The 15,838-nt window shown below is 39.8% G+C and overlaps 2 protein-coding genes across 2 annotated transcripts; one reads left to right on the forward strand and one right to left on the reverse strand.

Moving 5' to 3' along the window:
- Positions 1–1,672: 1,672 nt before the first annotated feature.
- Positions 1,673–12,260, forward strand: slc35e1 (solute carrier family 35 member E1). The gene is made up of 6 exons (XM_086088273.1): positions 1,673–2,063; positions 4,282–4,352; positions 6,616–6,753; positions 6,900–7,025; positions 7,104–7,349; positions 9,783–12,260. Exons 1-6 carry the CDS (start codon positions 1,736–1,738, stop codon positions 10,038–10,040), a joined length of 1,167 nt encoding a protein of 388 aa, XP_085944399.1. The 5' UTR covers positions 1,673–1,735; the 3' UTR covers positions 10,041–12,260.
- A 716-nt stretch (positions 12,261–12,976) lies between these two features.
- On the reverse strand, positions 12,977–15,838 carry LOC147165675 (prostaglandin E2 receptor EP4 subtype-like). Its single transcript, XM_086088274.1, has 2 exons — positions 14,921–15,838; positions 12,977–13,973 (listed from the first exon to the last, which is right to left on the reverse strand). Exons 1-2 carry the CDS (start codon positions 15,764–15,766, stop codon positions 13,722–13,724), a joined length of 1,098 nt encoding a protein of 365 aa, XP_085944400.1. The 5' UTR covers positions 15,767–15,838; the 3' UTR covers positions 12,977–13,721.

Genomic DNA, 15,838 nt, shown 5'->3' on the forward strand with positions numbered 1-15,838 from the left:
TCATTTTAAATGCTTGTTTCTCATCTATAAATGGTCATTTTGACAACACATCTAAGAGGTGTCTGATCCTACGCTTAAGATTGTCTGCTGTTTTGTTTACTGATGCGTTCTTTGAAGCGTCTCAGAGTATGTGTTCATTTCTTCTACTATGTGCCTGTAAGTAAATGATCGCTAGTTAATGTGTCACAATAAAAATGGATTATTCCAGTGACTTTTTAAAGAAAGAAAGGTAAATAAAAAAAGGAAAATTTATTTTGGGTTGATGATAGCTATACGTCCAGGCCCTGGGGGAACAAAGCAGTCCGAAATCATCCCACTGTTGGAATGAGGTTTTCATTGTGATGTGCCTTTTTCACCACTTATAGCAGTTTATGTTCTTTCCTAAAAACTCAAATTTGGTTACGTGTCTGCACAATAGTTTGCCAGTAGCACTGTGGAACATCTAGGTGATCTTTCGCAAATTTGTGTCATTCAATAACATCCATGATCTATTCTTGTTCAATTAAAGGTTAAAAGGGTAAAAGTACCACTGTTTGTACTAAGGGTAAAAAAAAAAAAGTCAACAGATATGTTAGCATGTACACTTGGAGTCATTACAAGGAGTTGATATACTTTTCCTTGCAACTATAGGGTGTCCGTTAAGTCTGGGTAAATGGTAAAAAAACCACATACTTCTTAAAACAATTTTATTCAGTTGAAAAATAATATTTTCAACATGATTTTCATAATTTTCAATGCTTTGATGCGCTTTTCAAAATTCAGGAGTACTAAATGGAATAGGTCTGCAGTTTATGTATGTATGTATATATATATATGTATGTATATATATATATATGTATATATATATGTATGTATATATATGTATGTATATATATGTATGTATATATATGTATGTATATATATATATATATATGTATGTATATATGTATATATATATATATGTATATATATGTATGTATATATATATGTATATATGTATGTATATATATATGTATGTATATATGTATATATATATATATGCGATTGGTTGGCAACTGCCCGAAGCCAGCTGGGATAGGCTCCAGCGCCCCTGCGACCCTTGTGAGGAAAAGCGGTTAAGAAAATGGATATATATATATATATATATATTTTAAAAAAGAAAAATCTAGTAAACATGTTTGTATTTTTAATGAAACAACAACAAACAGAATGCATGTTAGTACCCATTTTCATTTATAGTTGAAACAGCTGTGGCATTTGTGGTAAGTGCATACATGATTCAGTCTTTTTGTTTTCCCCCCTTTATTGAGATTTGACATTCACACTGGTCACACATCATTGATATGCAACGCAAGAGAAATAAAGAACATTTAAAACATAAAATTAAAAAAAGAGACAAAGTAATAACATAAGGCGCAATACATTTTCAATTAAGGTAAGCTAAAGACAACTTACCCTTTCTTGTTTGTTTTGACAATTTAAAAGTATTAATTTACAAATCTAATTCTGCAAGAAATACGTAGCCTATGTGCAAGGGATTTGGAAATTCTTATTTTGTGTAAGTCAAATTTCCAAATGGATAAAGATTTGTCATCCTGGACAAAATGTGTAAACAATCCTGCTGTGACGCACTTTACGTATAGATTTCCCATCATGCTCTTGGGTGATTTGACAATCCCCGGATCTCCGCCTCCTCCGCTTCCGTGGCGCAGCAACCACGCCGCCGGTGACGCGTCACTTGACTCTGCTGTGAAAGATGGCTGCGGTGGAGCGGACTCAGGTCAGGGAAGGGTTCCGGATAGTTGTTCTTTGCGTGTGCTGGTACACGGTCAGCTCGGGCGGCAACGTAATCAACAAGATCATCCTCAATGGATTCCCGTACCCGGTCACGGTGTCTCTCTTCCACATTTTTTCTATTGTTGTCTTCCTGCCGCCGTTGTTGCGGGCATGGGGAGTCCCCAAAACAGAACTGCCCAAGAGGTACTACTGGTGGACCATTCTGCCTTTAGCTTTCGGGAAATACTTCGCATCGGTGTCGGCTCACTTCAGCATATGGAAGGTTCCCGTTTCATATGCGCACACTGGTAAGTACACGATTGGGGAAGTGCTTGTGTCGAATCAGTGACTACTCTGTGAATAGCATCAGCTGATGTTAGCTCCTGTGGCTAACGGGAGACTATATTTAACTAAAGTGCGGGCCTTTTAGTCGGCCTGGAACTTTTGATGACGAAAGCCTAGACACACGCAGTCACGGAAGTCATAAATTAGCCGTATATTGTCTTCTAGCAACCCGAATATATAATGAGCGCATATTCACCATTGAGCTGAACATGGTCAATGCTGTCCTCGTTTTATCTTCCTATAGATCAATGGTTGTATTTCCAATTCCATGCGAAGTCATGTCACATTTTGTTGTTGCTTATCAGCTTGTATGTAATGTACCTGCATCACTGATATCGATCCACTAAAGACTAGCTCATGTTGTGATTTTTAAGGGGAAAAAAACATTTAAAGTGATACTTGACTCATTTAGCCATTTTCAGCAAGTTAATATTTAGTTAATTTGATAACGTCATTAATTTTTCATGTATAATTAATCGTTAAAAACACATTTTGCCACTTGCTGTCAACTGAATATGACATCACAGGTGCTCAGGAAACAGGTAATGACGAATCATGCCTCAGCTGTTTTCTGGGGCCCCTTCCACACAAAAGCCAGTTTCAATGTATCCTCACAAGTTTCTTACCATTTACGCCGTTCGTCCACATGACGGCGCAATTTCGGAGCTTGAAACCGGTCACTTTTGAAACCGGGCTCCAGAGTGGAAAGATTTCAAACCGCGCCCCGTACGCGTTCGTCTGGACACCATATGCAGGATACTCCTCCAGCGATGACGCAATGGCCGCAGCTCGACGACGACGCCTTGTCGCAGATTGATGACGTATGCGCCAATTCTCGCGTGACTGCGCGCGAACCGTCAGTCTGTCAACAACAATGGCGGAGAGCACTGTCGTAGTCGTTTTGCGCAGCCTCCTTAGCTTGCCTATGCTTTTGCAGCAAAATATTTTGCTTCCTTATTCCCAAGTTCAACAAGCGGTATTGTACTCGAATCACCCACCATTGTCACTTCTCATGTTCGTCTTTGTCATCTTGTTTTTGATACATGCAAAGCTATGTTTGTTCTGTAGATAGCAATAAAGTTAGGGAAAAAAAGTGTCGCTTTCCGTTAACTCCCTGTGGATGCGCTACAGCGCCACTCCAGACCTGGCATATACATTACAGCCGTTAAACGTCCTCAGCGTCTTTTTTTGGACACACGCTAGTCTTGAAATGTTTCTGTGTGTATGAAATTTGTTTGAGGAACGAAGCCGGCTTTGCTGCCATCTGGACGGGGCCTCAGTCAACAGCCAGTGACAAAATGTGTTTTCAAAGGTATTCATTGTAAATGAAAAATACTGACGTTATCACATTAATTATAGACTAAATATTATATTCTTATAGCTAAAAATGGCGAGTCCAGTCCCTTCAAGACTTTTCGCAATAAAACAAAAAAAAAGGCAACAAAACAAAAAACAGATACAGAAAAGATAACAGGTGGATTGGGTCAATGTGATTTAAAGGTATACTAGCAATTTAATCTTTCTGAGTTTGGTCATGTTCCATTTGCAAACCGAGCCATGATTGTTCATTTACCTGTGCATTGAGCAACTGTGCTGTTATTTTAATGGATAAAACGGATGGATTTTGCTGCTTAATTCAAGTTCCACAAACACAATATTAAGCAGAATATCATGTTTAGACTAGTGTTGTACTTGGGGTTAATTAGTACCTGCTGGCACTATGCACATTAATTTCACTGTCTTTGACAAGTATACTTGTCAATTATTTTTCCCCACTGGGCAAGATGGGGGAGATTCTGATAATGCTCCACGGTAAATGTCAAACTTGGAAACTGCTTTACTGACGCACAACCACCAGTAGATGACATCATAGCCAATTTTATATGAAAAAAACAAATTTTGAGAGTCCGTGGGAGTAATGGCTGCATTTTGTGCAACTGAAATGTATCTACTGTCGATTATAAAATAATGGGAATTTTGAAATTTTCAAAAATGGTTGGCAGTGACTGAGTTAATCAACAAAGCAAAAATATCATTCATTATAGCGTGCACTGTACATGACCAAAACATTTAAACCTGATTTTTTTTTTTCTCTCCCCGATTTATTGCGCAGCCTTAATAGATATTGTATAGAGCGACAACAAAAATGAACTCCAACTTTTTTTTGTGTCTCTGTTGCAGTCAAAGCCACAATGCCAATATGGGTTGTACTTTTGTCAAGAATCATCATGAGGGAGAAGCAAACCACCAAGGTGAGTAGCCCGAGTGCAACCAACAAGGCTTGCTCTGTTTAACCTTGCACTCTTTCTGCAGTGGTGATGTGGCACAGTGTGCAGCTCGTATTACATTATAGTATAGTCATGAGAACATCAGCTTGTTAAAGGGCAGGTGAGGAGTTTTTAGTTCTTCTCTTTATCGTTACCAAAGCAATTCATGGGGTTAATGCTAAAACAACAACTTACTTTTGTTTTGATACTTGGTTGTGCTTGAAGTTTGGCAAGCCTGATTTAATGTCTATCAAATTGCCATATAATGTGAGTGTGATTATCGGAACAAAACTACTCATTGATGTAATTTTTAAAAAGTCCTGAGGGGGATGTCGTAATGTTTTTAGTGGCTTTGTTGCTCATTGTGCTCATTGTTGCGTCTTACATCTGTGTGTCATGTTTACTTTGCACTCAAGTGCTTGGAAATGTTGCTGAATATGATGTTAGTCCACAGGTCCTGTTGGACTGGTGCAAGAGTTAAAACTTGCAGTAAATGAAATGAGAAGCTGTCTAATAAATGTACCTATCAGTATTATACAGCCCATATACCTGTGATTTGTTAAAATGTATTGTTCTCAGTATTGTTTCAAAGTGAGCAGTTACACATGGAGAAGGGAGCAAGATGAAAGCCACTGTAGAAATGCGAATGCCGATTAATATGCATTGTACTAGGGAAAAGAAAGAAAAAAAATGCCAGCAGGTACTAGTTAGTCTCAAGGACAATAAGTAGGGGTCTGTTCTAAAATAGCTCAACAGTGGTTGGGACACTGACTTAGTAAGAAGCATTAAAACAAAAAATAATGGTCATGTTTGTTTATTTATTTATTTAAACTTGACAAGGTACACATTTTTTATGTACCAAATATTCTGTACTGAATTTAGTTTAACAATAAAATAGATTGTGTAAAAAAATTTGTATTGACCTAAATATTTCAAAAAAGGTCATTTTAGAGCTGTCATTTTTATTAAGGGTGGGAATCTTTGAATGTCTCACGATTCTATTCTATTCCGATTTTTGGGCCTGCGATTTGATTCAGAAGTGATTTTCGCTTAAGAACGATTTTTGATTCAAAATGATTTGATTGACAATGAGTTTTGCTTTAATCTATAGATGTGCAAGGAATTGTAATGATCTACTCCAGTTGGACTCGCTAATGCTAATTAGCGCGCTACTCGCGGCACTTTTATCACGAACGTCTCTAGACTGAAAAAAACAACTTTTATTGGAATAACTTGATTGTGACTTTTTCCTTCTACTCTCTAATGTGGCTACAATTTAACAGTGTATTAGACCGCATGGAACCACACTGCCCCTCAGTGGCCAAAACGAGTACAACATGAACAAATAAAAGGCACACACAGACAAAGGCAAGACAGTATAAAATAATTTAAATAAAATCGATTTAAGGACATTTAAAATCGATTCTGAATCACACTAAATGAGAATCACGATTCTTATGAGAATCGATTTTTTGGCACACCCCTAATTTTTATAGCGCGATACTGCAATATTTTTGCTTACTGTTATCATACCGTAAGAATCTAATATTGGCCCATGCCTAGTGCCGTGTCAGTGTTTTGTTGAATAGAGAGTAAGAGTCCTGGCCTCTTGTATGTAAATGTTAAAGCAGAAGTCAAGTAAAAAAATAAATAAAATAATAGTAATCTCTTTGCAAGAATTGTCCAATGTGCCGCAACTAGTGTAAACATGGTATTCTGACTTGTTTTCATCCATGTTGGGGGTGGCCAGTTTGTCCTTTACTGCCACCTGATGGCGACTAAAACTGACATCAAAGTGCCCACAGGCTCAGCTTGCCCAGAATGACTTATTTAGACAAGTGGGGGAGATTATTGCAAAGAACATTTTTAACTTGACTTCCATTTTCAATGAGGTCCTCAGTTCAGATTCAAGAAGCTTAAACTCTTGCGGGGCAATTTGTATGGTGTTCATTTCCTAATGAGCGACGTAAAGCGAATTTGCACGCAAGTCGTTGTATTCTCTCACTAACCTACGCTAATGCCGTTGGAAAGTCCTGATTAGAGTAAATAATTTTGATCTAAAAACACTAGGAGGCCATGAATAAAATACAGTAAAAAAAAGAACGAAAGAAAAGACATGTGTTAACTGAGCGTGCCTTCTTGCACCATTCACAACCCTGAATCTTGGGTTATATTATTATTCTGACCTGATCAAATAGTTGACCTGTGTTTTGTTGTCTGCATCCTGTATGATGTGTCCACACGGAAGGTGTACATATCTCTGATCCCCATCATTGGCGGAGTGCTGCTGGCAACAGTGACGGAGTTGTCCTTCGACGTCTTGGGCCTGATCAGCGCTCTGGCTGCCACGCTCTGCTTCTCTCTGCAGAATATCTTCTCCAAAAAGGTATGCGCTGAAATTATTGACATGTGTTTAGTTCATGATGTATAGATGAAGAATGTGGGTTTGTTCTCAGATTTTCCACCAGATAACTTTTGTCTAATTAGAGACAGACATACAAAGCAATGTCCTTTATGTTTGTTATTTTCCAGGTGTTACGTGACACACGCATCCACCACCTGCGGCTTCTCAACATTTTGGGCTTCAATGCTGTGATATTCATGCTGCCCACCTGGGTGCTGGTTGACCTTTCCGTCTTTCTCGTCAATGATGATCTGGTGCGTACTTTTTCTGCTGCTTTTGTCTCGATTGTCCGACCCCGAACGCAGTCTGAATAACACGCGCTGTCCTCGCAGTGGGACATGTCGGGATGGACCGGAACCGTCCTGCTGCTGCTCATCAGCGGCTTCTGCAACTTTGCTCAGAACGTCATCGCCTTCAGCGTGCTCAATGTGGTCAGCCCGCTCAGCTACGCGGTGGCCAATGCCACCAAGAGGATCATGGTCATCAGCATCTCGTTGTTTATGCTGCGCAATCCTGTCTCGCTCACAAATATGCTGGGCATGATGACGGCCATAGTTGGCGTCTTTCTATACAACAAGGTGAGTCACCTGACAGAGTGTAGAGTTTTTGTATGCTACCTTACCTTCCTCAGGGTTCCCGCAGGGTCTAAAAAAAAAAGTCTTAAAAAGTCTCAAATTCAGAAACTTTCATTTTAGTCCTTAAATGTCTTTAAAAACCCATATTTTTATCTAAGGTCTGAAATTTTATTTACCAAAGTCTTAAAATTTACATCCGCTCCGTCTATTCTGAGAAAAGAAACGTGTGCGCGGTCTGCGCTTTTTGACAGGCGAAAATGTCATATATGGACAGCTGCATGCACTGTTGTCACAACTCGTCACAATAAAGCTGTTCTCACAGCTGGTATATGTATGTACTTTTATTTTGTAGGTACCGCAGGAAGTGTTCAGTTAATCTTCATGTCGTGTGAGAGGGGACAAGCGTTGAAACTTAGCGTTGTTAGTGTCCAAAGCTAACTTGGCTGGAAGCTCATTTGAAAAGTTCAGCATTGGTAAACATCGACGGGCCTGAAAATGATGCACTTTTTGGCGAAACACACCATTTAGAAACCAAAACATGAAACCTACGTTAATCGTGGTGAAGCAATGAGAAAATGGGAACGTACGGTGACGCTATCTTCCCAGCTAACGTAAGTCAAGTGTTAACCCTCCTGTCACAAACCACCTACAATTTTACTATTTAAACACCACAATAACAATAAAAACTGCTAAACTTGTCACTTGGATAGATGTGTTGTTTTTTGGGGGGGGTGCTTGACGCCAGGCACCGTCATTGTGAAGTTTCATTTAATTACTATGTGAAACTACCGCTGCAAATATTATTTATGTCAATGTCTGTCTGTGTGAGGTGAGCAGTGTGACAATCAATAGTACCTTTTCTCCATGAAACTAGCAATTGTTTCAATCAATTCATCCATACAAATTGTGCATTTCAATTTATGCATGGGTTTTCGTTGTTTGCAGTCCTATCCCATGCAAATAGCGGGGTCCACTGTATCCAAAATATATTGTAGTGATCTTTTTATTTATTTATTTAGTCCTTATGAACCTATTTGGAATTGAATTAATCCAAAAGTAATAAATATTACTCAAGTTGCATTTTTTTAACATTACGGTTATTGGATTCGATTATTAACTAGATTTTTATTATGTAACTAGAAACTGTATTAGGAAACGTTTGAAAAGTAACCCTTCCAACCATGCTTATAAAGTATAGCATCGTGTGATCATGTGAAAGTGCATAGATAGATGGTGTCTTTTAATTCTGCTTGATTTTGTTTTTCAAAATGCATCAAATTGAAGTGTTAAAATGTGAAATATTCCAAGGGAGTATGCTCCCAGACACCTTTAGAGGGGTTCAATATAATTCTCACCTTCTTCATCCCTGATCCGTTTTTATGCCAGGAATGCACATGATTTTACTATTTTTCCCCTCCATCTGCGTCTATTACGCTGTTTTCTGACTTTATATTTACTAGTTATGCACTAATATTGCACTGCAAAATTTTGTTTCATTGACGTGACCGCAGTCAAGTCAAATTACCGGTAAACTAGTTCCGTGTGTTTGAATGTTTAAATTAAAAAATATATATATTTTGGTCTCAAAGTTGGTCTAAACTTTGTGCCATAATGGTCTAAAAAGGTCTCAAATTTAACTTTGTGATTCCCGCAAAAACCCTGCTTCCTATCATTACCTCATTTACTTAAAGAAACCTATTTGTAGGGCTGGGTTTTAAAAAAAAATCGAATAATTGATATTAAATCGATTTTCCTTTTCAAGCCTGATACCGATTCATAAAATCATGAATTGGTTATTTTAATATATTTTTCCCATAAATTCTAAAGAAAATACAATATTATTTTTTTGTATCTGTTTTCTCCAAATTTACTGTTCACGTGAATTTAAAAGTATTTTCTTACATTTATGAAAGACCTGACTTATTGCACTTTTAGACAATTCAGTTTTTTTAAATATTTGCAATTATTGAATTAGAATTATGAAAATATTGTGATCACATCCTTGCTGAGTTCAATGTTTGTGTAACACTTAACACGTCTTAAAATTTACTTTGGAATTTAACTCATTCACTCCCAGCCATTTTCACTGAAGCAACCCCCTTTGCTCTTGGCTGATTTTGCAAGGCCCACAGAATATTCGGTTCTTTTGCTATAAAAACATGGAACGTACCAAAATAAAGATTAGAGTCTCTTCTTCAATCAGGAAAAAAATGTGTATTTGTAGCAATTACCATTAGAATATAGCTAAGTTTCATCATTGATCACAAACCTGTTGAAAAGACTGGGCCCTGGCTGATCTCTTATACTCTGCTGACACCTGCTGGCCGTTTTTTGTAATAACTACCATTGCTTCAAGTCGGATGCTGCATCAAGGCCTTCTGTGTGCTCTAGCAAATGACAGTCATGTAATCATCCCACCACTCTGTCCCCAACCAGGCCAAGTACGACGCCAACCAAGAGAAGAAACTCCTGCCAAGCAGCAAGCAAGACCTGATGTCTTTTGACAACCCGATGTTCCAAAAGCATCAGACCAACGGGTCCGTGCCTTTCTCCCATGGTTCATTGAAGCAACAGCAGCAGCAGCAACAACAGCAACAGCAGCACGATTGGAACAACGTGCTGACCGACCACTTTCAGTACAGTCGACAAACCTACACGACAAACTCTAACAGCAACCACCAGTATGTGGTATAAAAAAAAAAGAGAGGCTGCACTTGCTTTGGCTCGCTCGCATAGACATTAGCATGCGTGTGTAGCCGCCGCCACAGCAGCAGCAGCAGCAGCGGCGGCGGCTGCTGCGGTTCTTCTCTGGTCTGCTCCACACTAGACTGCGTCGCACACAGGAAGAGGGCCGGTGACGTGACCTCTCTCATGCTCCTCCATGTCCAAATTGTGCTGTTTTCCACTCTTACTTTGGTCCAGACTCTTTTGAGTGGTCGGGCACGCAACAACGCTCGTATCAGATATTTTCAGACGCAAACACGTCATGGGTTTTTGAATTGATCAATTTTCAAGGGAGTGATGTCATTTGCAACTGGGACCTCACACACAACGTCTGTCATGTTACTTTTGGTAACAAACAAAGCATAATGGAAAGCCTTATTTTTTTATTTTAGGCATTTATTTTTCGGGTGTTTTGGGAAGGGGAGGATAAAAACTGTAAAGACAAACCTATTCATGTTTCAAAACATAAAAAAAATAAATAAACGGATGCGCATAAAATATTAGCAGATGAAGTTCACGCAAAGCAATCATATCCTATCAAACTTTTGATTAGAAGGCAGTGCGAGATGAGTTCTTATCCCCAGAACGGTCAGTGACCACTTCTCTTTTCTCACAATAGGCCAACTGATGGCATCAGCCATCATTATATGTGTTTGGAAAAATGAATTTAGGTTTACAAAACAAAGCTTCCTCGTCCGTCTTTCCGAGGAAGGCCATCACTGTTATGGAAGTGAGATCGAGGTAGGAAAAAGTGGAGTAATTTTCATAATGATCAGTGATATTTATTCATATTCAATGCTTCACAGGCAGAGGGTGATATTTTCTCTCCTGTCCAACCAAAGTTGCTTTGTCATATAATTTTTTTTTTTTTTTAGGTTCTCTAGTTTGCACATATTGAAAGAACAAAAGGTTCTGCCGAGTGGTCAAAGGTGAAATGTCCATCGTTAATAGTCACTGGATCGATCTGTAAAGTTAGCCGAGGTTTGGTTTGTGCAATAAAAAATGGAAATGCAGACCGAGATGGACGAGATTATGCTCAAATACAGTGTCACGTAATCTCGCGATTGATCGTGTATTTATTTGAAATTGACGCTGAGCATTTCAATGCAGCAATATCAAGTGCGCTCCAAGTTTTTCTACTGTATTTTCTAATGCAAATGTCTCAACAGTTGACGTGAATTTATTTCTGCTGTTCTCTATTCTGCGTGCGCATTTGTTTGTGTAATCTTGAGGAAAAATCACATTTCTCCAAGGAGGTCAAATGTTTCAAGTTGACCAAATATGATTGGCTGTAGTCCCCACTCTCTTCTCGTCTGTTTACTGCTGCCTGCTGCAGTGTACGACTTGAGTATCTGCAAAACCTTTAACAATCTACACTAAATATATTTTTAATATCTCACTTTGTTTTTGTATTTGTCTCTTGATTTCTCCCCCAAATCTGTGACTCTGCTTTTCTACCTGAACATTTTCTTTACAATAATGTGTCCTACGCAGTCCCTCAATTGTGATTAATACTGTATTTGTGTAAAGTAAATTAAGCGGCAAAATCCATCCCCTTTTTATCCATCTCGGGGCGGCCATTTTGCCACTTGCTGTTGACTGTAAATGGCGTCACAGTTGCTCAACAGATAACGACCAATCATGGCTCACCTATTTTCTGAAGCTGAGCCTTGATTGTTTGTTGCCCGAGCAACTGTGATGTCATTTTCAGTTGACAGCAAAATGGCCGCCCCCCTGAGATGGATAAAAATGAGTGGATTTTGCTGCTTAACTCATATTCCACAAACACAATATTAATCAGAATGCCGTGTTTAGACCAGTGGGGAGTAAATGGCTTGACTATTGTATTTAGTCGTTTCCGGGCATCAAGCTTTTCAAGTTGGGCATTCTTTCTGGCCCATTCTATATGTGGTGGGCTCACATCAGGCTTAAGTTCTCCAAACATAAAGCAGAAAGTTTCCAGCTAAAATGAGCTTTTAATTAATGGAGGAACACACCAAAAATTTAACAGAACTTTACTACTTCTTGCAAGTAAGCAACTTGGAGCTTGTGAATTTGAATGTGAAGATCGGAGCCAATAAAGTGATGACACAATCTGAGCAGCATGTTGGAATGTCACATTTGCAAAATTCTTTGTTTTTGTTTTTTGTTTTTTTGTAATTAACTCATATTAAAGACCAAGTCCTTGTCTTTAATGTTCATCCTATAATTTTGTGATCGTGTGCCAGCATCAAGTTTGACTCCAGCAGATGCTTATCAATAGCTTCATGGACACTATTTGTCTATCAGCTCATTTTCATAGAACAAAATGGTTGCTCACTGGGATGTACAGTACTTGTCAATGAGGGGGTGGCTTCTTTGTAAAACTTGTATGATTATTATTTTTGTGTGAGTTTTTACTCTGCTAATGTTTATAGGTTTTTATTTATGGTTGTTATGGTACAAAATGTTTTACAGCGGTGCAGCTATGAGCAGTTGTCTCTGCTTGTGATTAAAAATGCTATTTTTAAATGTTCAAAAAAAATAAATAGAATACTGGACTGTACCAAATGTCTTTCCTCGCATAAATGCAGTGTTGGGTGGCAGCAAATGGCATCAATCCGCAGCTTTAAAATAATCTGCTGTGCCAAATGTATAAATAAAAATGAATGATTACAAATAAGGCATGCAAAACTTTAATTTGAAGTCGTTCATGACTTTTGTACTTGCATACGTCACTGATGAAGTCAGCGGTTTGTTATATTGAGAAACTGCTGGTGCCCTTATCAAGTTTGAGAAGCAAAACAAGCCCTTCCCTATAGGAAAACATTAGACTGCACATCTGGTGGCTTTAAAATACTGCACTATGCAGATGAAACACAATCAACAGAAGTGTTGCTACTTTTCAATAAATAGAATAAATGACACATTGGACATATTGTTTTATTTAAATAAAGAAATGTGAGCTCATTGAAGAATGTCCATGGATGACTTCCTGATCTGGAGAGCATGTCCAAAGCTGGAGCGGGAAAGGAATTTTGGAGTCTAATCTTATTTTAATGTGGTTTCAATTACAGTACATGGGTGAAACTACAGATGTCACCCACCCGATAACGATCCAGCAGATGTTGGAGTTACAGAATGTTTATGCTATTCATGATGAACCAAGGACTTGTCCTCAAACATCCAACTTGATGGATTCTCAACAACTCACGACAATGCTGAGTGACAGTGAATGGCACAAATATTCAATTAGACATTTGTTTTACTGTAAGCATGTATGCCCTCATAGCATTTTCACACATCCAGGATGTTTTTTGTGTGGAGTTTGCATTTTTTCTCTGTGCTTGCGTGGGTTTTCTGTATACTCCAGTTTCCTTCGATAATCCAAAACGTGGATGCCGGTAAACCGAAGAATGGTGGTCTCTCTCTTTCTGTGTCTGTTCTGTGATTTACAGGTGATCAGTCCAGCGTGTACCCCGCCCCTCACACTTAACTCAACTTGAATAAGCTCCCCTCTGACCTTGAGTGGGATAGAAATTGGAAGTAATTTCTATGGAGCCCTTTCCAAAAGTGCCAAGTAGAAAAAGTGTCTGTGCACCTCATTCAAGTTTGCAATCTCTGGATTTAAGAACTACTGCATGCATGTGTGGTATTGAGACAATAGAGAATTCAGGAAGTCCTGATACTAGTTTGCATCATCTTGGTACGTTCACAATAAAACAGACGACCTTGCGTGGGCAGGCTGCTACTGCCGCGAGTTCGACATTGTCTGGACAGACGTAGTATTCGTTGAAACAGAGACCTCCTGAGGAGGATGTAGATCCAGGGGTCTAAAATGGGGTTAACGGATGCAATCCGGATGGCTGCCAGGTCGGCTTCGGAGTCATCTTTCAGCATGAGACGGTTGGCGAACACACGGACCTGAAAGAAAAAACAAAGTTGCTGCAATTGCACGGTGTCGTTGCTTGTATAGCTTGGCTGCTTATTTCCATGAATCACTGAAAGTGAAGCTATTTTTCAACTTTGATGACATGTTAAAATATTTGATATTTGTACTTAGACCACTATTGTGCTAAACCTGTAGTGACACTCATTGGGTGGCAGCCATAAGCTCCTTTAAAATGACAGCAGAGTTAGCCCACATTATAATCAAAATTCTAAACACACTGTCATGGTTTGTGTTTTTGTCTTGCTTGGTTTCATGTTATTCTCTTGTTTTCTTGTGGTTTGTTCCATGTCTATCTCATTAAGATTTTGTCCACCTGTTCTCATAAGCCCCATTTCTTTGTGTCTACCAATCATCACCCTCAGCCACCAGGTGTTCCTCATTGTCTCGTTAGTGTGCTTGTATTTATGCTGCATTAGAGGAAGTTGGATTTATCCCAATCGGAGTGTCTGAGTTATGATCTCAAAGCCTTCAAAGCGACTGTTAACAACAAAGTTGGCTGATTCCGATTAATTGTTGTTCTGGTTTACACAGTCAGTCCAAATAAATAAGTTGTGTTACGTGAAGTTACTTATTTCAAGTAACTAAATTAATGTTATAGAGTATTGGCAAGTAAAGAGATTTATTAATAGCGTGAATTATGTTTTGCCATTAACGCTGTGTTTTAATTTAATCTGCAACTCATAATGAATCAATTTAAAACTGTGTTAAGGAACTATTCATTTACATTTTCACTTAACTTTATAAGAGATGCTGCTGACCGTGGAAACACTTTGCAGTTAACACCTTTAATTTTTGTTTGAAATTATATAAGATATGTGAAAATTAACTTCTTCATTTTGATGCCAAAAGTGAGAGAGTCTGCTCGTTGCTTTATTCAAGTACGGCATTCAGGTATAAAAGCTGATTCGTCGCCACTTACCACGAGTGGAGCAGAGCATGCCACAACGACGAGTGACGTCATCACCAGCACGGTCATGATCTGGATCTCCGCGGCGGAGGAGAGCGCCCTCCACCTGTCCCGCATGCTGCTCCGGCCGCTCTCGGTCCTCCTGCGCACGCTCCTCCGACGCATGAGCAGCAGCGCGCCGCACACGGCCACGTTGAGCGCGGCGGTGCCCACGATGAGCAGTACGCTCACCGCGCCGTACAGCACCGAGTACACCGCGGCCACCGGCTCGGGAGTCCTCAGGTCGATGAAGCACCACGTTTTGGAGCGTTGCAACGTGCTCCCCACCATGCCCATCGCCGGGAGGCAGCAGAAAAGGACGTTGGTGGCGTACATGAACGTCAGGAAGGTTTGGGCAAAGCGGCGGTCCACCCCCCAGCGCTGGTACAAGTAGGGGCAGCATATTGCCAGGTAGCGCTCCGCAGCCATGGCGCAAATGATGCTCAGGCCAGTCAAACCGAAAAAGAGCAGCAGAAAGGACTGGAAGGCACACAGGGACCCGCCTCGGAGCACTTGCCAGTCCAAATAGTTGGCGATGGTCAGCGGGCTGGCCAGGCATGTACCCAGCAGGTCCGTCACAGCCAGCCCGCACACCAGCGTGTAGAAAGCAGAACTTTTCCTCTCCTGTCTCGATAACGAGAGAACGACGATTGCGATGATATTCCCAACGGCGCCCCCGGCGAACATTAAAATCGGTAAAGCCATTCCTTCTTTCCATTCGTGAGCCAGCAAAGTCTCGTTTGCGGAGACAGAACCGTGCGTAAAGTTGGGACTCCTTGGGAGCGAATGCAAAAAGAAACTTGCGTTTGAGAGCAACATGTCTTTTGGGACCAATGCGGTTGCAGACAGTAACGCAAACGCACATGTTGCTGCGTTTTTACGCGAATGGGA

This window comes from Leptonotus elevatus, chromosome 11 (assembly GCF_054856555.1).
Source record: "Leptonotus elevatus isolate MCC_2025b chromosome 11, RoL_Lele_1.0, whole genome shotgun sequence".
NCBI classification, from domain to species: Eukaryota; Metazoa; Chordata; class Actinopteri; order Syngnathiformes; family Syngnathidae; genus Leptonotus; species Leptonotus elevatus.

Coding starts and splice junctions, on each gene's coding strand:
- slc35e1 (XM_086088273.1), top strand. CDS start 1,736: ATGGCTGCGGTGGAGCGGACTCAGGTCAGGGAAGGGTTCCGGATAGTT. Junction 4,353..6,615: donor GGGAGAAGCAAACCACCAAG/GTGAGTAGCCCG, acceptor TCCACACGGAAG/GTGTACATATCTCTGATCCC. Junction 6,754..6,899: donor AGAATATCTTCTCCAAAAAG/GTATGCGCTGAA, acceptor GTTATTTTCCAG/GTGTTACGTGACACACGCAT.
- LOC147165675 (XM_086088274.1), bottom strand. CDS start 15,766: ATGTTGCTCTCAAACGCAAGTTTCTTTTTGCATTCGCTCCCAAGGAGT. Junction 13,974..14,920: donor CATGCTCTGCTCCACTCGTG/GTAAGTGGCGAC, acceptor TTTTTCTTTCAG/GTCCGTGTGTTCGCCAACCG.